General features: G+C 43.2%; 1 protein-coding gene across 1 annotated transcript in view; it reads right to left on the minus strand.

Annotated features, from left to right (window-relative positions):
• Nucleotides 1–15,489: 15,489 nt before the first annotated feature.
• Nucleotides 15,490–26,526, minus strand: part of LOC137162736 (visual pigment-like receptor peropsin) — a 61,805-nt gene continuing 50,768 nt past the window's right edge. Inside the window, exons 3-6 of the mRNA XM_067562647.1 lie at nt 26,362–26,461; nt 22,056–22,160; nt 17,603–17,826; nt 15,490–16,055 (exon numbers count right to left, since the gene is read on the minus strand). Coding sequence (XP_067418748.1) covers nt 15,618–16,055; nt 17,603–17,826; nt 22,056–22,160; nt 26,362–26,461 — 867 coding nt within the window. The 3' untranslated portion in view covers nt 15,490–15,617. The remainder of the gene's footprint in view (nt 16,056–17,602; nt 17,827–22,055; nt 22,161–26,361; nt 26,462–26,526) is intronic.

A 26,526-nucleotide genomic window follows, 5' to 3' on the forward strand; every position in this document is an offset into this window, starting at 1 on the left:
GTCCAGGGCCCAACGGTGGATGACTACAATTGGCCCTGTGTGGTATCAGGCCTCCAGCCTCCCTGGACCACTTCCTACCTCGGCCTCTGATAATTGTACCAGCATAAAGCTCCTCTCTTAGGTCTCTGACCTGTGCATCCCATCACGGCTCTCTTTCATAGGTCCTCCTCTGGTCCGGATGGTGAGGCCTCAGGCTGCCGTCTGCTCCCTTCCACTGCCTGCCCTTCTTCTGAGCTGCCCTTCTCCCCTTTTAAAGCCCTGCCTACAGCTTGTGCAGGTCTTGTAGGCATGGCTGGGTATGTACTCTACACTTCTGCCAAAAGAAGTGTGCAGAGTAGGCACACCCTTAGAGAGAAAGAATAAGGGTATTTTATAGAACATCTCTGCAGGATACCCTGCATGCAAGACGAGGACACAGAGGAGTGATGTATTCACCTGGCCATGCCTGGTTTCCACCTACAAATAGCCTCTTTTCACTGCTCTTCCCAGTACTATGGCATCCGTGTGAAGGGGGTGGATTCTCATATCGGGCCATTTGATGCCAGGAGTAAGATGTTCTGTGGTCTTTCTATATTTGCAAAACAGTGGCATGTAGTTCTTAGCAGGCAGAAGGTCATTAGCACAAGCTTCTGCAGTGCATGAGCCTATATCTATACACTTGGTAAGGCTCTGATTTTTCATAAGCACTAAAATGTATTCCACCTTTAAAAAAGAGAATATTTGAAACATTGCTACCTATCACAGTTGTTATATCAACTATAGAGTTAGTTATTCAGAGACATGCTATCAAAGAAGAGCCATCCATCCCTCTTCTAAATGCCCTTTAAGCTCCATAGAAAGATCAAATACAGTCTGAAAGCTTTCTTTGAAATCTGTCTTTTGAAAAAGAAAGCCTGCTCCTTTGTTAGTTCTAAAAAGGAGAACCTAGCTCTACAAATCCTGTTAGTTGGATAAATCCTTCTCAATAGGGTCCTGTCCTTTCTTCCCTACCTTCAGTGCCATGGCAGTATTTCACCAAGTCTGACTGGCTTTTTGACCCCTAAATTAAGTAAGTAGGTCTTTTAAATAAATTGCTTAGTCACATGTTCAGTTAAGCTGGAAATACTGTGTGCATTCCTGTAATCGCAAACATGAAATCTCCATCAAAATTCCAAGGAACAAAATGGCCAACTCCTTAGATTATTTTTTGTTAGCTGTCATTTTCTTTCATTGTGTCCTAGTTACATAGGCTCTCTGCCACCATATAGCTTATGTCCCATGGTATTTTCCATGCAGGACATCACCTGTTAGTTATGGGTTCTCTTTAGGTCACATCTGCATTCTAGATAATCATTATAAGCCCTTCCCACTCCTCTGCCTGGAACCCCTTCTGGTCCCCATTCATAAATGCATGACAGTTGCATTGCAGATAAACCATTAATAAAAATGCACTACGCTGTGCTTACATTAACTTTTGTTGGTGCTGAATTCAACTCACTGCTTGGAAAGTCACTGTGCTGTGTTGTCCAGCGAATTCCTCTGCATGGGAAAAGCATGTCTTTATCTTTTTATTGACTGCAGAAACTTCTCAGGGTGATGTATCAAAATGGATTAACTCTGTATAATCCCTTTTTAGGCAGTGAAATGCTCTTCTGGAGGTTTATTAGAGAAGCCCTCTTTGTATGCGGTTTTCTTTATTTAGGACTAAGAATGGCTTTGCATGTTCACGTCATATTTATTTCCTGTTCTGTGGCTGATGAGGGTCACATAACACAATGCCTCCAATTAAGATCAAATATGTGTGTGTGATTCCGATCCCTTTCCTTAGAGGCCCAGCCTCCAGGAGAGAACCCATGAAGCATGATTTTCACTTTGCTGCTGCTGTGTCTCCACCCCCATTATTTCACCACAGCCCAAACGTCTGTGGCTGGGGAAGGAGAGCCCATGAAATCCAGACTTCCCTGGCTTGAGCTACTTGCTGCTTTCCTTTCATCATCACTGTTCCTTTGCTGCCCAGACTGCTTTCCAGAGGAGCCAATAAAAATCTCCCTGTTGCCTCCTCCTCTCCCTTCTCTATTGGAGCTTCAGATATCTTTCTAGGTAGCCAATTTACTGTTTCCTGATGTACATTCCTGCTGGCTCCCAACCTCATTGGAAATAGATGTTCGGACTGGGATGGGAAGCCTCCCCCCCACTGCCCAAAATCTTGGCTCTTCCTTGTTTCAGTAGCTGCTGTTTGCTGAAGGTTTAGGGCCTTGAAAAAGAGCTTGGATTTATTTGAGGAGGAAATAAAGGAGTCCTGCCTGCTGGCCAGAAAAGCACACAGGAAGCTCTGTAAATACAAGAGCTACCCTTTCTGTATTATTTTGGTTGCATATTGTTTGTTTTGGTATTTAAAGACAGTTCAGCAGGATGATGGAAGCATGCCAGATTCTTGGTTAGTTTGTTTCATTTGAGTTGTTTTATGGCATACTCACTGAGTGGCTAGATAAAAACATAAAATACTCTTGCTGGAAGGTTGAATGTCACGCTACTTTATTTCTTGGAATTCAAAATGGTAACACACAAGAACCTAAGAGAGCGACGAAGGAAGGCTGCACCCTAAAACAGAGGCACTACTCACCCCCACCTTACTGTCGGCTGCCTGGCTGTGACTGACTGCTGCTGTCGACCCTGAGCACACGCTTCATTACAGAGCCCCTGTTACCTGCAAGCAGAACCAAGAACCCACTCTTCACACACACACACACACTGAAAGAGAGAGCTTGCAATTCACACAGTCCTCAATACACTGCGGTTAGGTTGTACCTGAAAACCTATTAACATACCTGAAAGCCCAGAGAGGGTTTTTCTGCTTAATGCAGAATTCTGGCTGAGTTTCTGTCCAGCGGTGCAGACCCTGACTCTGACAACTGCATTTTAAAGCTGCTTAGCCTCGCTGTTGCACTAAGACAAAGTTTCTCAGACTCATCCACCAAGACGCCAGACAACCCAACTGGAATCAGGCCAGGGGTGAAATCCCACCCTTGCTGAATTCAATGAGAGTGTAAGCGGGGGAATGGGCCCACTGTTGTGGGGAACTTTCCTGGCTCATACATGACACTGGTGGAATCGGCTAGTGAAAGGATCTGAGTCCTCACTCCCACTGCCTTTACTCAGAGGCCTGCCTGACCGCAAGGACCCTCTTCCCACTCTCCCATGTGGCAGAGTCCTTGTAACCCTGATAAGGCTGGGCCCAGGATTCCTGGGTGCTCAACTCTCAATCTTATCATGCTCACTTAGGACAGGGCCTAGGGTATCCCCACTCCAAGGTACTCTCTCTGCACTGGATGTTTCCCTGACCCACTGATCATTGCATAGAATTCAAAGCAAATATAATTGATCAAACAGCAACCAATTAAAAAATAAGGAAAAATATGAGAAAGGTTAAAGGAAAACACCTAACGCTGTTCTGTGGACATGGGAACACCACACACACTGTCTCTGGGGTGTAAGGGACATTCATAGTCTGTTTCTCACATGTCCCAGGTCTCCTTCCCAGGCTCTGGCTGTGCTGCAGGGATGTTGTGGGTCGGACACTTGCTCTGGTGGTGACCACACACCCGGAGGCACTAGGTGGTAGGACCCTTCTCCCCAGCGTCAGCCCTCCCGTTGGGGTTACAATCCCCCTGCAAGTCCGGCCTGTGAGGTGGCGGCCTCTTGGCTGGTGGCGTCTCCCTGCACTGGGCCCTCTGCCCAGGGTCCCCCTCGCGCTCTCCAGTGGCTCACCGCACTCAGCTCTGGATTGCCTCAGCCCCAGCTCCAGCTCCACTCTGCCTCAGCACTGCTGCTGTTCTGCCTCCAGCTCAGCTCCTTGGGCTGCTCCTCTGGTCCCTCTGGCGGCTGCTGCTGTGGCTCTGCTCTCAGCACTGCTCTGCTCCCTGCACTCCTTCTCTGGTTTTCTCTGACTCGGGGTGTGGCTCTCTCTTTAGCTCGGCCCCTTCTGGCCTAGGCAGCTCCAGCTCATATGAAGTGTAGCTTATTAAGTCCGCCATATAATATGTCCTGATTCTCTTTAGAAACAGAAGGTCCAAGAATTCTATTAGCTTAACTCCATGGTGTCTGTGAAAGAGGCACATGGCTTAGAAATTATAGATGTACTTAAAATTTTCTGCACTTGTTTACAAGTATCCCTGGGCTTGTGTATTGCTCCAGTATTTGGTTTACCTCCACTGAGAAGGCAAGGGGCGGGGGGCACACTACTTCATTTTTCCACAGTATTTATATCAGAAAAAATGCTCACTAACAGAATACATGTGGATTTTTTTGCGGTAACTGGAAAAGAGAAATGCTCAGTCACTGTACTGGGTTGGCTTTGATTGTCTTGCAGATAACAGCATGCAGTTGTTGAAATAATATTGTTATGGCAGGAGATGCTGTATGATGCTGTCACACACAGTTTGATAAATTCTTGTTCTTAGCGTGCGGGCAGTGTAGTGTCTTTGAAGAAGTGCTATATAGTTTGCAATGCCTTTCTTTTGGGAGTGGAGGGGGAATGCGACAAGACTTTGCCTTCGCTCAATCTCTTTAACTAGTATCAATTCTTAGGAAAGAGCTGGTTCCCTGGAAACCAGATATTTGGCATTTAGGCTGACATTCCTGAAGGAGAAGATTGCCTGTGTGCTGTTTGCAGCCACCTCTGTTCAAGGCCTGGTTTAAATAAACAAAGTACACTGAGTTTACTGAGACCCTATGTCACTGATTTCTCCTCCTATGAAAAACAAAACTCCCAAGGCCATGGCATCTTCTACTATTCCAGTGCCGGGGTGACTAGCAGTGGAGCAGAGAAAACTTCTCTGGTCTGCAAGAGTTAGTATGTGTGTATTTTGTTATATGTATGAGTCTATACCATCTACAAACCTGCCAGGAAATATGTCCTTTGTTGCAGGTCCAGTACAGAAACTGCCACTGCTCTATAAAGCTTTAATAAGGCTGGGCAGAGAAAGGTAATCACACTAATCAGTGCAATATTAGTGTGACACACAGAAATGCTGATGAAAGAGACTGAATTTTATTGCCTGGCTCCGGTCACCGTTTAGGTCAGGATTACAAAAAGTTATATCGTGATCATGTGACAGGCATCAGCATTCACTGCTGCAGAGGTTCCTGTTACAGTCAGTGCCTTATACATTCTGCTAGGGTCCAGACTTCTCCTGCAGGCATTTGTGTGTGCTGAAAAGGAGCCTGTATGTTTCTTCTGAACCACGGTTCCCCCACGCCTCTCAAGATGGCACAGGAGGAACATGTCTCCTGGATTCTCTTCAGTGCCCAGAGGTGTCTGCAGGAGCTATCTACCTATTCTCTCCCTACCACATCCACACCTTAAGACTCTATGAAAATCTGAAGAAAATGGGAGTTTTGTTGTTGATTTCAGTAGGACCAGGATTTCACCTCATGGCTCCTGGGAAGGAAGGGGGAAAAATCTGTTTTAGCTCAGTTTTTCCCTGTGGTTCTACTGTCAGACGTGCAGAAGCGAAGCATGAGTATATGAGTTGGACAATATGGGAAATTCTTCCACCACATATTCCCCTTAGTAGAGGGGAGAAGGTAAAGGGAACAGACAGGAGCTGGTGGTAAGGAGCAAGACCTCATGATATGATCCATGTTTGCTGGTGGCTGGCAAACAAGAATGTAGTTGTTAAAGGAGCTCTTGGCTTTTCCTCAATACAGTAATAAACAACCCTATTGATCTGTCTGTATTTAGCAGCTAACATGACCATAGCCCACAAGACATTCCATTACATAAGGCTACCCTAAGCTGGCCCTGTCTTTGCAAGGAAAAAGACGAGTGTGACTTTTAAAAGAGTGAAAGCTTAAATTAAGTGGAGCTAATAACAGTCACAAGGCTTCTTAATTGCAAGATTTTGCACAGTGAGGGTCACAGAGCCACACTTTAAGGAACTTGAGCCAGAGCCATGAATTTACAGGCAAAGGGAGCATGTGAATCTTTGAAGGTATTCAAAGCTATTTGCAGCTGAATAAGAACAATGCTAAAATAAGTATGATGCTTTAAAATGTTGAAAGAATGACACTGTACCTATGTTCCATAACAGCAATCTGAATAAACCTGACCATTTTCCCACATACCAAGGCTAAATATTTTTTAAAATCACTTCTGACATTCCTTTATTGTTGTCTAATGAGGGTTGGCTGGAATGGCTAGGAAACAGTTATGTAACCAGTTGCTCAGATTTCATTGCAGAATCTGAAATAGGCAACTGTTGCAAATGTCACCATAGAGTTTGTTTAATTGAAGCCCACCATGTTTGCATGGTGTGTGGGTCTTTGTTTTCCCCCTTGTTTTCTGAGTGCCAGTGAAATGTCACAGCTCTGACTATTGTGGAGTTCACAGTCCAGCCACACTGCTGTCCCTGCTGAATTAACAAGGGGCCTCACTGAGCCATTGTTCCAGGGAAACTTTCCACGAGGGAGGTGCTGGCCGCTTATCTGTGCTATTCCCAAACATTCCCAAACACTTTTACACTCTGCTTCTTTCATTAATTGGATTATTTGTTTTTGAGCTGTTGCTGAGCAAGTCAAATTGTCCCACGCCTGGTTAACAAAGGCTGAAATAATTTTGACTGGTTCGAAGTGGTTTTGAAGGGGATGACTACATAGACCAGTCTGGTTTCCTGAGCCTGCTGTGATTATTTCATTCATGCTGAGGTTATCTAGATCTCAAGAAAAGTCTTGACTGACAACCAGTGGTTCAAAATGTGTCCACAACTTGCTTGATGGTTCACTCTTTTTTATTTTGTTTTAGTTGAGTCACTATAGGGACTTACAGACTGATTCCGATTAACCAAGCTTCCTTATAAAAGTCCAGCAATAATTACATCTTGTCAGTGCCCTCAGGATAAGAAATTTGCATCCTACCTTTAGTCACACTGACAATCTTTAAATAAATCAATTGCAACAGGAATGAGGCAGGTGAAATTGCAGGTTTAAAATGAGAACTCCTTCCTATTGGGGCCCTGATGGCTTTTTCTGCTGAGCATGCAATTAGGTATAGAGTAATAGGACTTTCTGCTTTTCAGATGTAAATGATTGGATCAGTCAGTTCTATAGATCCATCAGCTGATCGACTGTAGCTGCCCAGCATGCCATGGCACACTTTCAGCAGGCTAGGTGTTGCTTTTAAATGCTCACTTTCTCATATCTGTCATACATAAATTACATATATAACTTTTACTCCTCAATTTTAGTGGAGATTGAGCCCAATGCTAGTCTCTTAGAAGTCAGTAGCAAACCTCCTAGTATCTTAAATGAGAACAGGATTGGAACCATTATTAGGACATCTGTGAATGCGAATACCTCTTATGATATGAGGTCTTGATTGGTTGTAGCTTTGTACCACACTGTGGAGACATCTTTACCCACCAAGAGAGAGACCCTAACATTCAGAATTTGAGACAAAGAGGAAACCTATAACTAATGACTAAAGGAGGAAGGCAATATGTAAAACATTTCATTATAACAATGGTTTTTTTAAGCTCAAGTTCTATATTTCGGATGTGTCAGGTTTGATACAAAAATGGATTCATCAATCACTTAGTTGTAATTCAAATTGCATGGAAGACTATACTTGCTTCTCAAAATACTTTGCATTTGTTGACTGTCAATGAAATATCTGCAGATATCAGTTCACAGAAGCGCTGTGTACGTGGTAATCAATAGATGGAATTGTGCTTTATAATATTAATTATTTTTATACAGCGCCATGCGACCGCCTGGCATTTTATAGACAATTATAAAAATGACAGGTACTCGTTCCAAGGAGCTTACATTCACAGGATTATATTGTGCTATTTAAAAATAGCCCCCAGTAAGAATGTTCACAGAAAGTGAAATTCTTGTGGCTACTCATGGGCCTATGTGTGAAGGGTCAATGTATGAGTGCTCATGTTGCCAGCTTGAAATCTCTGGGATATTCCTTTTATTTATAAAAATGTTAACTATCCAATTAGGGAACAGGAAAAATACCATGTGACTTAGGTGACCTACCCCACACCACAAATAATGGTTAGTGAATAGATGAAAACATAGTCATAGCAAATAGTTCACAAACAAAACACAGGCTGAAATATTTGAAATTACACAAAGGACACTTTAATGCCACTATCAGACACAAATGCTTAAAAAGATAAACATCTGTTCACAGGTAGGCTAAGAAAGGGAGAGGAGCAGGGGGGAACGAAACGAAAACTTCAGTGTTGAGTTCAGTGAGCAAAGGCATGATAATCAGTAAAATTTTACTCTCAAAATGTTACTAGAAATGAACATAAATATTGGAGAGGCTGTAAAAATTATGGAGTCAAAGCTTGTGTTATTGCCAAGCCCGTCTACACATCCCCTCTTTTGGGAGCTGTCTGTCCTAATAGATATACTAAAGGAGCAGTCCCTGAGTTCTTCCTGAGCAACGGGACTGCAGTTGTGACAGGGATGTGAGACTCTTGTGCATCCTCACTGTGCAAAGGCCTGGCAGCAGGTGACAAATGAGCTGGAGAGATTGTTGTGTACGGGGCAGCTATTGTCTGTGGGCCAGTTAAGTAGTTTCCTTTTTGAAAAAGCAGTAATTCTGTGTACTTGTTTGGAGACTTTAAGGTGACGTTTGATCCTGCTTTGCAAATGCATGAGCATCCCCTTCTGAGTGTAGCAAATCTATTTGCCAGTTGCAGGGTGTTTTGTTGTACATGTATCTAGCTAATGGTTATTTCTAACTATTCTCAGATGTGATGTCTTGAAAATTCATGAGAATTATTATTACTAGAGTTAGCCAGGAAAAGAATCGCCCCCCCTTACTTTCACACAAACACAAAATGATTTTTTAAAAAAGTTTTGTTGACTAGGTTTTTCAAAATTATTTTGGGTTTACATTGATAAATCAGTTGTCAAAAATGTAAACTTCCTTTTTTGTTTGTTTTTTAATTAAATTGTTGCTGCCAAAATTTCCATTGTATCAAAACCCATTTTTTGCTGAAAACAAATTTTCACAAAATGAACCTGCAGCCAAAGGATTGCTTAGGTATACTTCATTAATGTTTGGGGGTTGCTTTAATCCACAGCAATTTTCCAGCAGGAAATGTACCACAGAATATCAGTAGTACAACTGGGGGGAAGTCTAGGCTGGATATTAGGAAAAACCTTTTTCAGTAGGATGGTGGTGAAGCACTGGAACAGGTTACCTAGGGAGGTGGTGGAATCTCCATCCATAGAGGTTTTTAAGGCCCAGCTTGGAAAAGTCCTGGCTGGGATGATTTAGTTGGGGTTGGTCCTGTTTTGAGTAGGGGGTTGGACTAGATGACCTCCTGAGGTCCTTTCCAACCCTAATCCTCTATGATTCTATTGTTCCAACTGCCTAGCCAGTTATTCCCCATTTTGTAGTTTACATTTGATTTTTCCTTTTTAAGTATTTTGTACTTGTCTTTACCGAATTTCATGATGTTAATGTCAGACCAATTCTCCAATTTATCAAGATCATTTTGAATTCCAATCCTGTCCTTCAAAGTGCCTGTGACCCTTCCCATCTTGGTGTCAACCACAAATTTTATAAGCTTCTGGACTGTACAAAGGGCATGGAAAAAGTTAGACTTGCAGCAAGAGCAACACTTTTCCACTGAATAGCTACATTTACATTTAAGTCTATGGCAGATTCTTACCTTTATCAATGATTACAAATGACTGAAAAGTTGAAAAAGTAACACTGACAGGGTGGAGCAGATTGTCACAAAGCTTTTCAGCAAACAAATCCATCAGCTGGTGTACTTGTCCACCATAGTGAGTTTGCCTATGCATTTAGCATAGGATGCATCTGCCCTCTGATATGAGACAGTGATTTTTCACGTAGGGCCAAATCCAGGTCCCATTGAAGTCCATGGCATAAGTTCCACTGGCTTCAACAAGACCAGAATAAATGAAGATTGAGGCAAAACACATGGCTTTTGACCCCCCAATTTTAATCAAAAGCTCAGCAAAATGATGCCCATGTAGATGGAGAAGCTTTAACTTTTATGATGAACATTTAAAAGTGTGAATAGTATTTTTATATGGCTGCAAATTTATATTGATGACATACCACATCTGTCACACCTATATTTGGACCAAGAAAAGGTTACCCTTGAGAGCAGCATATACATAGTTACAGTACAGCAAAGTTTTAGAATACAGGTGTAATCAAAAGCATCTCAGGACTGCTGGCCACTCGCCTATTCCCAGGTAACCAGAGTAAGGAGAAATGAGAGTAATCATGATCACCTATCATGCCTGTAAGTAAAGTGTACTACAATTTGCTTTACTACTGTGAAAGATCCCATATTATCCAAAACATAAAGCTTGATTTTACATAGAAGATTGGTAATGACATAAAACAATTTCTGGCTCATAAAAATGAGATCACACATCAGGCATTCCCGTAGTTATTCATGTGATTGTGCCAACTAAATTACAACAGCACATTCTGCAGAAAGGACACTTAGGAATTGCTCCAATGGAGGTATAAGCAAGAAGTTCTGTGTGGTGGCTGGACAGCTTCAGTGGATGAGACTCATTCCTTGGGTGTAACTCCAAGGCAGTCAGTAGTTACACCAAGAATGAAATTCATTCATTGGGATGACAGCAAGGAGTTGTTTGGAGGTGTGAGCTTAAGCCAAATATGCCAGCACTAACACTACCACATGTATGAGTGTGGTTCAGTATGGACTTTGGCAGAGAAGCCATGTGGACGTTGTAGGAGCCTTGGGAAGAAATGTTCATAGTGTTTGTTGATGATACTAACTCTGCATTATTTATAGTAACTAGTATATAAAAATCCTTAAGGAAATACTATGCTTTTTTTTTGTTTTGTTTTTTTGGGACAATCAGAACAGTTCGCCTGCAATCTGCATTATAGGAATTTGATATATTTCTCTAAATGGGATCAAACATTTGTTCTGCACTGTATAGGCACACCATTTCCATCACTGGTTTAGGGCAAAGACTTGCACCGTCATTTAAAGAAAATTTACACTCTTAAAAGACAGCACTTTAACCTGGTACTCAAACTTGTTGACAGTCTGGTTGCTTATTGTAACCTTTCTCATGCTACTGTCAAGGCACCAGCCATGTTACCTTTTGGTAAAACATTAAAGTAAAAGGTATATCAGGTATGATCTGAAATTCAGCAGGATGTGGCAGTAAAACAAGCTGAACACAAGAAGTGTATGGCACAGAACGCTAGAGTAGCAGAAGTAGTAATTGGAAGTTGGAACACTATATTCTAGCCTGGATCTCTGCAAACCAAGGGAGAAATAAGTGGGTATTATCAAAAGTTGTGGCACCGATAGAGCCAGTATCCTACAGTGTCCATGCAACTTTAATTCTGCCCCCTTGTGCCCATGTATTGTGATACACTCTTCAATTACATGATTGCAAACTAGTTTTTTCAACAGGAGCCCCTCCTCAGTCAGTGCACAGTGCTCTGGGAATCAGACAGTTGTTCAGTAGTTCTCTTTATCTTCATCAGTCAGGGTGTGGCCCCTGCCTTATTTACCTTACCATATCCAAACTCTGTGTTCTGTATAGATGTATTGATTTCCTCATGGAATTTTTTTTATTGGAGCTTTCACTGTAGTATCCACACCTCACAGACCAAGGCTTCTCAGAAGGGGGAGGAGGGGCAGTTTGACCAAGGGGCCCCACAGAGCGGCGTTACAACCTGGCACTTGGTATCACAGCATCAATTGGGTTTGGCCCAGCTGCCTCGCTGGCATGAAGGAGGGATGGCCAGGCAAACTCGAGTGAGTGGCATGACCTGGCGCAAACCCGAGTGGTGCTGTAACCCCATGCAGCAGGTCACAATGTCTGGAGTGGGGAGTCCAGCCCCAGTGGACAAGAGCCACTGCTGTGGGGTGAATGCATGGAGGACTTGCTTGCCAACTCCTCTCTCCCACAGGGCCTCCCCTCATTGGTAATTTTTTTTGGGGTGGGCCCTCAGTTTCAAAAAGGGGATGATATTTCCCTCTCTCATATGGCAGTTGTGAAAATAACTCCAGTCACTTTTCCAGAAAATGAGGAACACAGAATCAGTGACTGCCGCTGAAAATTCTGACTGACGTGACTTACCCAACATCTCATAGGAAGTCTGTGGCAGAGCCATGATGGCACCCAGCTCTCCTCCCAGTCTTCTGTCTTAACTACAACATCATCATTTTTTTAAAGGAAAGGGAAGAAAAATAGAGCAAAAACCAGGAGCCTCATAGACTCATCAACTTTAAGGCTAGAAGGGACCATTTGTGCTCATTTAATCTGACCTACTGCATATCCCAGGCCACAGAACCTTACACTCACTACTGTAATAGGCCCGTAATCTCTGGCTGAGTAATTGAAGTCTTTAAATCATTTAAAGGCTGCAAATTACAGAGAATCCACCATTTACTCTAGTTCAAACTAACAAGTGATCTGTGCCCCTCGCCGCAGAGGAAGGCAAAAACCTCCCAGAGTTACAGTCAATTTGACCTAGGGAAAAATTCCTTCTGGAATGCAAATATGGGGTGATCAGTCAGAGCCCAAGCACGTGGGTAGGATCCACCTGCCAGACACCTAGGAAAGAATTCTCTTTAGTAACTCAGAGCGCTCCCCATCTAGTGTCCCATCTCTGGTGGTTGGAGATAATTGCTACTAGCAGTCATGGAGGGTTTTAAAAGTCTATTTAATTAATCCACATACTCTAAGTGATGAAACATATCACTTTACGTGCACTGAAGTGGTGTCACCCATGCTGGATGTTCCCCCCCCCCCCCCCACACACACACACATTGTGTCACACACTGCAGCCACAAAACTGCTTCTATTCAAGACCTCTGGGCACGGAGTCTATTTATTTGAGCAAAACTTAGTGATAAAAATGCCACTGTTGTTTTTTTGCTGCCCTTGTGGCTGCTGATCCTGTACCACACATTTGGTGGCTGCAGTGGCATCCCTCCTCCTTCCCTCTGCCTAACCTGCACAGCCAGGTATGCTGCTTTGTGGGTGTTCTTTTATTGGAAGCTTTGGTTCTGTGGCATTGTGTATTGATGAAGGCCGTAGCTCACATACACCACACGTTCCTTGCAAGATGAAATACTGTTGCTGCCTGCCCAAGCCTTTGGGAGGTTTGAATATACTCTCTTCTTCACCAGCAGATGTGCCTGCATTCTGCTCCTGCTCCTGCTTGCCTCACTCACTCCTTCCTTTCCTCCACTCCTCTTCTGGTGTCCTCCTTTCCACTACTCCCAATCCCCTCCGTCCTCTAATTCCACTTGTTTGTTCATATGTGACTGTGTGTCTATTACAGCAGTCACAAGGAGCACACATTAGAGATAAGAAAGACAGAATTCTAGCTTCCAGTCTAGCAGAGTTGGATGATGTCCATGGAAGTGGGCCTTACCTTTGAAAGATTATCATTCGGAGTGTCACGTCTATTGTGAATTGCCATAGTAATTCTTTGTACCCTAGAGGCGAACTCCTGCAGTGAGTGTATTGCTGAGAAAGACATGGGGAAACTATTCATCCCCTTTCATGTCTGCAAGGAGCAATATCTTTGCCTGACAAACAACAAAGCACTAGGAGGGAGCCAGGTGAGAAGGTTGGCTGGTGCACTAAGGCACTGATGAGATGTGACTAGCTGAACAGCTAACGTGGACACTTGAGACAGTAGTATGTGTCAGCTGGGGCCACATGGTGCCTCACATCAAAGGAGAAGCAAATGGTTCTTGTGCTAGACGTAAGGGTTTGCACCCTGCTGCTCACCCCACCATCACCCCTGCTTGAGTCCATCCAGTCAAGGTAAGATTTTGCACTAAATATGTTGTGGGTTTCATTCACTCCTGCAATTGTGGAATGCGGCTTCACCCAGACGCAAACAGCTGACCTATTTGCTTTCAATTATTTATGGTAATGAAACAGAAAAAAGGCCAAAAATCTCAAAATTTTTCCATGAAGATGAATACACTTTCAGTTCAAATCTGTGGCCATGAAAGAAATCATAGTTCACTGCTTTTGCTTATAAAGTGTATTTGTTTTTAAGTGCAAATCAGCTTAAAATCTCCAACTAAATACACGAATGGAGGAAATTAAAGTGGATTTTTTTTGTGAGGGGGTGGGGATGGTAACTGTCCCAAGAAACACAAATGGATAAGCATAATGTTTGCAAAACAAATACAATGTTTATGTACTTGGACACTTTGCGATTCCAGAGATTCATAACTAGTAATTAAGTTTGCAAACCATTAATTATCTATTTTGTTTAATGATGGAACATACAAATGCCATTAAATACATGCAAATACAATGTTTCAAAAGGAACATGTTTCCTGTAAACACGCCAATAATTTTTTTTGTTTGGAAGCCTGTGAACAAGCATAGCTCCGACAGAGGAGGAAAATGGACATATCTCTCTTTGTTTTTATTTTCCAAAACTAATCTGACAGAATAGGCAGATTTTGCCAATAGCATGAAAAATAAAGACTTTTACTGGCTGAACTCAATAGCTTTGCTATTTAAATCACTGCCTTGTACTACTACTTTATAGAGTAGCTGATGGCAGCTTTGTATCCCTGGGCAGATATATGGACTTCCCTGAGAAGAGTTAATAAAGATTGGGGTTTGTAGTTGTTTTTTAAATTATTTTCAAACCATACTTATTGGTACTCTTGTAAGAACAACATATTTGCTAGTTTTTTTGCCTGTGCAACATTTCGTACTCAAATTTACTAGCCAAGTAAAAAGATCAGTTTGGAGATGCATGAAGAAAATTAAGACCAACTTCCCTGAGTATGAATGTTATGATCAGGCCCTGCTCACCATAAAAATAAGGAAAGATGAACGTAATCCAGCAAATAAACAAAGACAGGTATGAAACTGCCATTCATAGTTCAGCAAAGCACTAGAAGATGCTAATACCACAAAGAGCTTGTCAACTAGCCCAGTGAGGTGACTACTATTGCACTTAGTTCTAGATACACTTCAGGACTCTTATTTCTACATCCACGCCCACCCACTCCCTTATGTTTGAGTAGGCGGGGAGCATCATGGAGGTGACAGTGTAAGGCTCTTGTAGAAAGCATGTGGTTTTTGCACACCCTCTAGTGGCTGATCTTGAAGCAGCATTACCGTGATCGTAGCAGAGGCTGATTTCCCTTTTGGCCTTGGACTAAATGCAGCATTGTGGAGCCAGAGGAATGGAATAGACCTGGGACTCTTAAAGGGTCAAAAATGGTAGCAAAGTGTGCTTTGGGAAATGCAATCACCTAATTAATATTATTTGGGTATGAAAATGTTAGTGATATTGGCTAGCCAATAAATGTTCTAAATAAAGTCTTTCAAATGCAGTACGGTAGCTGTAGAGGAGGAAAAATTCCCTCGGGCACTAGATTTGCTGCCAACCATTGTAATTTGCTGCACTGCATTTTATAACCCATATATAATAAGAATTATATCTGCTTAGCACATCCTGATTTATTTTAAGGAGTCCTATAGTAAGAGACAGATGGAATGGGAGTTAGGAGCTGCTCAGAAGTGGTGAGCTGAATCTGTTCTAGTTGTACTTACAGTGGGCGCACACAATAAATACTCATAACACTTATCTACAGTCTATCACATTCAATATCAGGGTTGGTAGATGCAGAATCAAAGGTACCAACATACACTTCCCTGTTTTTGGGAGGTGGGGTGTTGGTTGGGCTCCCCACCCCAGAATCAGGACTGGGTGCAGGCTGGACCTCCGCTGCATATTTGTCTTCTTTCTGAGAAGGCTCCTGCTTCTGCTTGAGGTTTTTGAAGCGTTTGAGCTTCACGGGGTCCTTCGTCTCCTTAGCACAATGCAGCAAGATGAAAATGTCCCTCCGGAATTTGGAGTTCATTCCAAAGTAGATAATGGGGTTGTAGAAGCTGGCAGACTTCGCAAACAGACTGGCAAGGATGCTGGTTAGATTGGGCACAGAGTGGCCACAGGCAGACCAAATTGAGATGACAGCATATGGAGACCATGCTATAATAAAGGCTGTGCAAATGACAATAGAAACCTAGGAGAGAGAGAATGAAAACATCTTTTATTCCCTTATGACAATACAGTACATTGGAATATACTAAAGAAGCAGAGAGATACAGTGTGGATTGATGGCTAAGGAAGATCTGGTTTGTATTCCCAGCTGTACCATTGATCTGTTGTGTGGCCTTGGGCAAGTCATTTCACCACTCTGTGCCTCTATTTTCCCTCCCATGCTTTGTCTTAGATGATGAACAATTGAAGGCAGGGATTATCTCTTACTATATGGAAAATGTGCTAACTGGAAATTTTAGATAAGGGATTGAGCATATGTCTTCACTGCCATATGTTATTGTGTACTCATTAGGATGGGGCGCTGGAACAATTTGTATATGGTGGAAACCACTTCAAGCTAAGGGGTGCTTGCTGCTAGCATCCCTGCACTAAAACGCACTATGGGCCAGATTTAGCAAACTTTGCTCTTGTTCATTGCTACTTATTCATGTATGTCATTTGGCTTCATTTGGACAGCTCAGAAGGTTAAGTATTTCTCAAAGTAAATCAGAGGTATGGAATTGGATCCACTTGAAATATTTACTAAAATAAAAATATTAAAATCCTTTGTAGATTCATATGAATTAAGAAAGGTGAGGGCTCTGGTTTTTAGAAGTACTGAACCCCTCACAATCCCAGCTGACATCGGTAGGAGTGATGGGTGAGTGTCTCATCTAAAAATCAGGCTCGAGGCCAATATTTTCAAACACAGCACCTAAAACGTTTGACACCTTAGGCACTAAGTAAATGCACTGGTTTTTAGAAGTGATGGGCAAAGAGCGTTCCCAATGAGTGCAACGGAGTAGGGGATATTCAGCACATCTAAAAATCAGGCGATTTACTTGAGTCCTTAAATATGGATGTAGGTGCCTAACTATAGGTGATTGTTTGTTTGATTTTTGTGCCCTTTGCATTTTGAAGGAATTGGAATAGAGATGGAGGGAGTACAAAATAAAAACAATCAAATAGGAAGGGAGACTGGAAAGTGGACCATGAAGAAGAAAGAAAAAGATACACGGTAGAAGGTTGGGTGGGGCGGGGAAGTGAAGGAAATGTAGGGTAAGAGTCAAAGGGGAAAAGAAAGGAAAGCAGAAGAAAAGAGGAGGAAGACTCAGTTTCATATTATATTCTGGTTTAATAATTAATAATGAGATTTTAAAAAGCATTCAGCTGTTACTAAATCTCCTGTTGACTTTGATAGAACAGGAAGCAGCGTTAAGCCAATGATGAGCATTTTTAAGAATTCCACCATAAGTTTCTGTCTGCACAGTACTATCACTTCAGAAAAGGAAGACGGCACAGCCTTTGGTGAGCCATAAATGAAATACTTCAGTTATGTTTTCTCCACATTTTTGACTGACTGCATGTATTTTTTTCCTGTTCTGGTTTAATGTCATTTGTGGTCCAATTTGATATTAAGTCTTCAATTTCTTCATTGAATTCTAAAGCTGTTTTTTCGGAACCTAGAAGAATGCAACGGGCCCTTCTATTTTCTTGTATACTACAGATGTACTAAGCACCCAGACCTACCCGAGTGACGTTTCGCTCCATTCGCCTCTGCCTATCTGTTGGATCACCCACTCCAGTTAGTGCGTGACTTGACTTGACAGTATTGATGATGGACACGTATGAAAAGACCATGACAGTTACAGGTAGGAAGAAACAGCAGATAAAAATAGATACAATGTAGGACTTGTAGATTGTAGAGAAATTGGCTTTTGCCCAGTCTATCTCACATGTGCCATACATGCGATCTAGAATACAAAATAATGTGGTTAGCTTTTTTTCTGTTTAAACATATTTGCCATTATCTATGCATGTGATTCATCAATTTAAAACATATAGTTTTCTTCTTTTAGAAAGCAAAGAACCAAGTGATCATGGTGATTTAATGAATTATGACATAATGTTCTATAGACATAATTTTCCAAGACCTCATGGATTGCAAGAAAGTTTATTACAGGCTACTTGCCACTGATTTAGATTTCCATTTCCTATCCAGCATGAAGAAACCGTTGTCACGAGGACCATAAAGTGTGATATTTTAATTCCCATTCTCAGAAAAATTATTATTAATTCTTTAGGTTTGATAGTGTTGCAAGTTGCTCTTCCATTTGCTATTATTTGCTACCGAGTGACTTTTTTTTAAGATCACATTACAAAACAACATAGTAATAACTTACTGTAACAAAGCCAATATGCCAGCCAATTAAAAATATGTCATGTTAACTAACGAACTGCAAACTAAGAACTGGGCGGGGGGGAAAACCCAGAATCTTTCCAAATAGAAGGGAGTAAATTACAAAAATTTTATATGGAAAGGACTTCCAATTTAATGATACCAGATGTGCACAAATATTAATACAGCAAATGGCAGAGATGGTGGGAACACACACCCAAAAAAAATTAAGGGGCTGGGTTGATGCAGTGCAGGCCAGCGGAGCCAGGAATTACAAAGGGAGCAGGTAGCAGCTGGCTGCACTGATTAGGCTGAGCCAGCGCCCCGACTAACCAGTCAAAGGGGAAACAGCTGGTGACCTGGCCAGGGAGAGTATATAGGCCAGTGCAGGAAACCAGGAGAGGGAAGTGTGGCCAAGCAGGGCAGGGCAGGGGAAGGCTGCGGGTCAGGCTGCCTGCTGGCCAGGAGGGATGCACAACCCTGAGCCTTTGAGCCCTTAGAATCCTTAGAGTGCCTGGGGCAGGAACTGGGAACTGACTGTATGCACTGTAAATAAATGAGCACGGGTGACTGCAAATGACAAAACTATGAGTCCGTTGTATCCGGGGAGTGGAACCTCAAGGGAAACGTGGTCCGGTGATGCGGCTTGCTACAAGTGGGGGCTTGTCTGGGACCCTGAACAATAGCCATTGCTAAAAGGGGTGGCCAAAATGGTGGAGACTCTTCAGTGGCTGATGAAGACTGTGCAAGAGATGCAGTAGTCCCACCAGGTGGAATGGCAAGTGCTGCTGTCCTGGCAGACCGACCAGCAGAGGAGCCTCCAGGACTTCATAAAAGAGCAGGCCGCTGCACAACAGCAGCTGGTCCAGCAAATGGTGAGTCCAGTGAGCGGTGAAGGTGCCAGGGCAGTTGGCTGGGGGCTCTGCAAGGTGGGCCTGTGATGACCCTGATGTATCCCTAGCGGTTTTGAGAGGGTGCTGATGGCAGCTGGCTAGGAAAGGGTGACCTAGGCCCTGTGCCTCACGCCGTATTTAGGGGGTGAGGCACAGGTGGCCTATATGGCGTTGGGAGTGGCCCAAGCCCAGGACTATGATGCCATGAAGGCTACCATAGTGGACCGGGTCAGACTGTCGGCAGAACGATACCGGCAAAAATTCCAAACAGCCAAGTGGACTGGGAGTCTATGGTCCCGGGCGTTTGCCCAGAGGCTGACTGACGTGGCTACCCGGTGACTGCGACCGGCCACCCACATGGTGGAAGAAATGTTAGACACCATAATTCTGGAGCAGTTCCTACAAAGCCTACCCGAGACTCTCCGGGTCTGGATCCAATGGTACCAGCCGAGCTGGGTGGCAAAGACGGTTAGGTTAACAGAAGAGTACGTGGAGGCGGAGGTGCTTAGGAAGGTGGGGAAACCTGCCAAGCACTTGGAACCAGGGGGAAGGACCACGGGGCCTACGCCCAAAAAAGGATGTGAGCAGAGGAGTGGCCGGGGCCAAGAACTGACGTGTTGACAGTGTGGCCGCCTTGGTCACAAACAGGACTGCCCTGATATGGAATGCAGACTAGTGGACTTGTGGGTGGGCTGGTGGCCAGGGTCAAGGCCAAGGGGGTGGCTGTTGGCCACCATCCCCGTCCGGGTGGGGAGGAAACCCTGGTGGGGTTTGGTGGACCTCGCCTCCACCCAATTGCTTATCTGGTGGGGACTGGTGAAGTTGCAATGGGTAGTGCCATGGGCAAGGGTAGTGGTGCGCTGTATCCATGGGGAGACCAGGTGATACCCATTGGCTCAGGTGCCCCTTGAGGCCAATGGGTGGTTTAATTGGCAGCAGGTTGGGGTAGTAGGAGGATTGCCCTACCTGGTCCTGCTGGGGGCAAACTGGGGACCCCCTCACAGGGAGTTGGGAGGACAGGAGGGGCCCCAGGAGAAGGAGGAAGGAAAGAGTAAGGGGACGCAGGACCCCTCAGAAGACAATACTCCTAGATGCAAGCAAGAAAAGGAAAAGGCAACTGACCCTCTAGGATCTGAGGGAGAGGAAAGGGGGCAGGAAACCCACAAGGAAGAGAGGACGGGAAGCCCAGATCCCTCACAGCCCTGGGCCCATGGGAGTGTTGAAATATGGGTGGAAGGGACACCAGTGTAAGAAGGGTCCGCAGGAGTTACTCCCGTAGAGGTGGGGGTAGTGGCAACCACGGTGATAGCTAAAGGGCCCAAGAGCCTAGCCGGCCAGGATGCCCAAGGGGAGGAGAAGGCCGAGGCAGAACCCCAGAGCGGGGAAAGGACCAGTCCACACGGGGGTCCAAGTGCTGGATCTGTGGGCTGAATGGGCATATTGAGGAAGAGTGTCTGTACAGCGAATGGGCAGGGCCAGAGAAAGGAGAGCCCCAGGGAAAAGACCCTGTGTCCCCCCAGGTGGAAGGCGATGAGCTGCCTCATAGCGGCCAGTATAGCCAGCCAAAAAACCTCTGAACCCTTAGAGTGCCTGGGGCAGGAACTGGGAACTGACTGTATGCACTGTAAATAAATGAACACGGGTGACTGCAAATGAGAAGGCTTTGAGTCCATTGTATCCAGGGAGTGGAACCTCAAGGGAAACGGGGCATGGCCACGCTACAATGAGACATAAATTGTAAACTAGAATATACACAACTTCTTCAGTTATAAAGGGGATACAGACACTTAGATAACAGCCCAGATTTACAAAGGGATTTAGGTACTTAAAGAGGCAGCTAGGCACCTAGTGGGATTTCTAAAGTACCTATGCAGGTTAGGCACCTAACAAAAGGTCAATGGGAGTTAAAAGTCTAACCTGCTTTTGTACATCCCATTAGGCACCTCTCTACTTCTTTAGGCAACTAAATCCCTTTGTAAATCTGGCCCAGTAACAAAATATTGAGTTTGACACTCAGCATTAGAGCCTGCCTATATATTTCACACTTGAACAACGGCTGGTATGAAGGTTTCAAGGACTCTCAAAAATGAAATGAGCAGCTGGGTTTTCTATGGACTGTAAACAGTTTTTACAAAATCAAGTAGGCTGACTGCTCAGACAACCATTGCAATGAGCAACATCATAAATAAACAAAGCATGAACCAAAGTTGTAGCTGTTTATGCAATCAAGTATTTACAAGCCCTGGAAAAATTAAACAGGTGAAACCTGCATGATTTAGCAATGGAACTCATTAGCATCAAATAACCAGACCTCATAAAAAATAACTCCTCTTAATTCTTCACAGATGATGAAGTTTAAAGGAGATGAATCAACCTTCAGAAGATAGGAACCAGAGATAGCAAATTAATTATTTATCCTGAGCTAAAAGATATTGGTCTTATCCACATTTAATATAAAAAAGTTCTGATCCACGTATGTGGATATATTCAGTAAGCAGCTTGAAAACCAAAGGTGAAATCCTAACTCCACTGAAGTCAATAGCAAAACTCTCACTGACTTCCGTGGGGCCAGAATTTCATCTCACAGGTAGATGGTATAGGGAAACAGTGTAAAGGATGTATAAATCAGGACCATGTAGCACATAAGCAGTACTCTCATCCATGTAATGTAATAGCACTAATTAGCAGAAGATGTAGAGAAAGTACCAGGCCCAAAACTCAGATCTGAGATACAATCATAAGCATTCCCTGGATAGATTATTTTTTATTAATTATATTCCCAGCTCTAGTGATGATCAATCTGTTCTACTATAAATGGCAAGATAAGAGGGAAATCATCTTTGTTCTTTTAAGAGCAGTTGTTCTTTTAAGCCAGTTCTGTCACTGCAAGAATGTGAGAGAGATCCTTTACCTGTATAACTGCCCCATCCAAGTACTGGAGCCACTGACCAGAAGAAAGCTGCTATCCAAATGAGAACCAGGGCCACAGTGATGCTGCTGTTGCTAATGCACTGCCCTAGAACATACAACATAGTGAGAAAATGATACTTAACACATTGACCCTTTCCAGATGGAATCTATTCACATTAGACTACTATAAAGACCATGGAGAGCTAATTGGGAGAATCCTGGTACTTGAGCTAATTCCCAGACTAAAAAAATGTTTTTAAATGAAACCTAAGGTTGAAAGTGTATATGAGTGACTTGAGTGTGCAAGATTTAGCAATTTAGCAAGATTTAGCGATTTAGCAAGGACATTAGAATTCAATTAGATTAAAGAGTGATCAATAAATTAGATATGAGAGAGAGAATTAGGAAATTCCATGTTAAAGCTACAAGAAATATATATGAACGTTGTAGTTTTGTAAACCTTTAAAATACAGGAAATTATAAGTTTAATTTTACATGAAAAAAGAAAAACAATTAAAAGAATGGAAATTCACAAGCATAGCGTTCAAGTAACATTAACTCTGCCCCTGCCACACTAGTAGCCAGAGGGAGAAAAATCAAACTCAAACTACCCTCTTCATCCAGCATAAACATCTCATCCATGATCATAGAAACCAAAATTCCTTACTTTTAATCATACAGTGGTTGTGCCAGCTCCAGCCTCCTTTAAATGGAATAAAGTCCACAGAAAAAGACATCCTTTACCTGAATAAATTAACAAAGTACTCTCCCCACTTTTCATTATGATTCCATGTGCCATCAGTTACACAAATATCATTAGGCCCATATGTTGCATGCCTGCACATGCAAACCTTGCAGTACCAGATAACACACAGGAGAAGTGTTTTAAACTATTGCACTTTAAAGAAATTTCTGCTTTCCAGACAATAGGTGGGACAATGATAACAATTGTCTACATATATTTTGCTGGGGTTGCGTGGTTGTGACTAAGGGTAGGATTTAGCCCACTCAAACACTGCACGTGACTTCTGCAGTGACCCTACATTTAACCCTTCCACAGGTATCTCAGATTTGTATTTAAATAAAGTTATTGCTTTTCCCCATACTTACCATTTTTTCTACTGAACATGAGGCTTGGGTGTGTCAAAGGCAAAACGCTTTTATTTGCTCACATTTCTAATGATTTTAATTAATGAATTCCATTCTCTTCTCTCCTTTGTCCTTGATTCCCAAGCGGTTGATACTGTCATTGGATGGAAGGGATTCTGAATGATCCTACTTATTAAATACAGGAAATGTTTTCAGCCTGAGTCTCGCTAGTACTCCACTCTGTCCTCCCTGACTCTCCCATTTCCCCATGTGGACCTCCGTCAGGGACGGCTAAGTACAATATCTGTAGTGCTCCCTGAGAATCTGACCTGACTTCAGTGATAATGAACCTGCAGCTTCTGCCATGGCTTGACTGCACCAATAGCCCTTGATACCGGTGCAATTAGCAGCTGCAATAAAGGAATGGAAAAAGCCATGGGGGCCAAATTCTAATTTCTACTTAAGCCCTTTACACTATGCAGCAGTGTAAAGCGGCCTTAAAGTGGGATTAAATTACATTTACACCCTTTTATACTGTTGGAGTGGCATAAGGGGCCTAAAAGTAAATGAGAATCTGGTTCATACACATGTTAAATCTTCAGCTCTGTTAAATAGTCGAAGCAGGCTTTTTAAGTACCCTCCTCTAAACAGCTGTAAGGGTTATTGGAGAGACTTTGGAAGCTTGGCTAAAATGTGTGCAGCCCAGCTACCTGCCTCACTGCAGTTAATTTGGTTCTCATGCGAGCAGTGGTGAGTCCCTGAAGAGGTAAAACTCTGTAAGAGGAAGAACTAGCTTTCTTCAGAGCACAGGTAAGTACAGGGAGTCTAGTGTCCTGGGCAGTTACTTAGGGCTAGATTCACATTGAACTTAGGTGTTGCAACACTGAGTGCCTCAATGCCTAAGGTTTAGACCCCATGGGCTAGGTCCACAAAGATGTTTAGACTCCTAATTTCCAGAGAAGTCAATCACTGGGCTATGGGACATTCTAGGACAAACTTTTCGTCCATCTCTCCTGGGGGCCAGAGACAGAACTACTCTGAAGGTAAGGCACTCACCACCTAGGGTGACCTAGGTTCCAGTCCCCCCCCTCCCGTTGCAATGCATATTTAATTACTTACACACAGTGGAACAGCCTCAGCAGGAGAGATTGAAAGAGACCCCAGAATGCCCCATACCCTAATGTTTAGGGCACTCTCCTGAGAAGGGCGGGAGACCAAAGTTCAAGTCCCTTCCCTACATTAGAGAAAGGGGGGAATTGAACACAAATGTCTACATCCTGGGTGAGTGCCCTAAAACTATTGGGCTAAAAGTTATAAGGGGGCACTACCACCTCCTCTGGCTGTTTTGGGTGGGTCTAGGCATGCTCAGAACATGCCTACCAAATTAGGCCCCACAGGCGAGATAAGTGGGGGAACACCTAGTTTGTGGATCCTTCTAGGGCTTAGATATGAGATAGATGCCCCGGCACCTAGGCTGAGGTGGCTGACCATGCTCTCTGGTAGAAACTTAGATGAGAGAGAGGTACATTTAAAATATGGCTAGATATGATACAATAAATACAAGATATGGAACACAGCACAGCCTGATTCTGACTGCCCCAGCACCAGACTGAGTTAAAAATGGGCCTTAACAGATATATCAATGACAAGTTTCAGAGGTGGAACTTTCTGCAAAGTACATATTGCCTTGTCAGGTTTGTTATTGCCTATGCAATTAGAAATATCACTTATATAACACAGTAAATTTATGCAGTACTTTATATACAGAGATTAAGACAGGGTTCCTGCCCCAAATTTTACAGCATATGTCACACTAAACAAAGACATTAGACAACACTGGACAACACTTGAGTTGCGGGCTAGTGTGGGAAATTATTGATTCGAAGAAGGTAAGGAGAATTTCTGGAAGAAGTGCGTTTCAAAGAGAGATTTGAAATAGGTGAGCAAGGACTTCTGGTGGGAGATTTTCCAGCAAGATAGGAGGTACAAAACGAATGGTGGGAGAACATTAGTGATCTTTTAAGTGGGAGGATTGGGAAGAGTGTGAGGAGCAAATGAGGTGTAGGTAGGCATAAGAGCAGAAAAATAGATGGTGGCATGGTTTGTAGGTAGGCGACAACAAAGAGTATGAATTTAACAGTGTAAGAGACAGGAAGCCAGTGAGGTATTCGAAGTGGTGTAGAGCAATGGAGAGGGAGATAACTTTAGTAGTGGTATTTTGGGTAGATTGAAGGGCATGGAGATTAGAGAATTATACAATAAACAAAAATCCAGCACTTGGGAAAAGATTTTAGGTGTAGGGGTTGTGAAGAAAGGGTGATTTTCGGAGATATTGAAGAGGAAGAAGTGACAGGACTTAGTGAGAGAACTGGAGAAGGGAGAAGTAGGGAGGTGAGCCAAAGATGACAGGTGTAGGAGACAGGAAGGAGAATAGCAATGTCCATGGAGCTATGCAAGAGAGATGGAGGAAGGATTAGGAAGAAAGAAGTTCATTGTGGAAAACAGTGGGCCCAATTCTGACCTCACATGGTGTTAAACAGACATAGGCTAATCAGAATCAGGTCCATTGAGTTTGACATGGTGATAGGGCATCTTAAAGACAATGGCAGAGAAGGAGTTTGAAATGCAAGACTGGATGGCATTGGAGAGGTAGCAAGGAAGATAGGTAGATTTTTAGTGTCCCAGGTTACACCTAACCCTATTCCTAGTGCCTGTTGTGAGCAGGCAAAAGACCATGAAGTAGGCAAAACCCCACTGAGAAGAAAAATGTGTTTGTGGAGAGAAGTATCCCAAGCCAAGGCTATTAATGGCTGGTGACTGTCCTAAACCACATTTCATGCAAGATGAAATTCAACCCTTTGCAAAGGAACAGCAGACATATGCACCACCGAAGTGCCATTTACATCCTATTTTGAGAAACTTAAATTATACAGAAGTCTTGTGTTGGCCCTCAGCACAGAGGTGAATCCACCCACAGTGCAGAGAATGTGCCATGAATAATCCTTCTCTTATTTGGATTCATTTGGAAATGTTTGATGAAAGCAGATTTCCAACAGAAGTTATTGGGCCTGATTTTGATTTCCCCGCCCATCCATTTTGCACTGTATAACTCCATTGCCTTTAAGGAAGTTACTCTTGATTTTCACCAAGGTAACTCGAGGCAGAATCAGACCAGTGCTATTTTTCATTCCTTGAAGTATGTTGTGTGCAGATCTTACCTCTGTCTGGATGGCAGCCCTTTATGTAGCGAGTCACACTGATCACTGTAAGGGTATTAATGCTAGCCAGGCCAAACAGAAGTGTCAGAAATCCATCAATCTGGAAAAACAGATAAAAAAGAAGTTTTGTTCCCGCAACCAAACTGCAGAATAACAGGGAGGTTG

The sequence above is a fragment of the Emydura macquarii genome, unplaced genomic scaffold (genome assembly GCF_026122565.2).
Source record: "Emydura macquarii macquarii isolate MOO-44397 ecotype Brisbane River unplaced genomic scaffold, CSIRO-AGI_Emac_v2 contig_2457, whole genome shotgun sequence".
NCBI lineage: Eukaryota > Metazoa > Chordata > Testudines > Chelidae > Emydura > Emydura macquarii.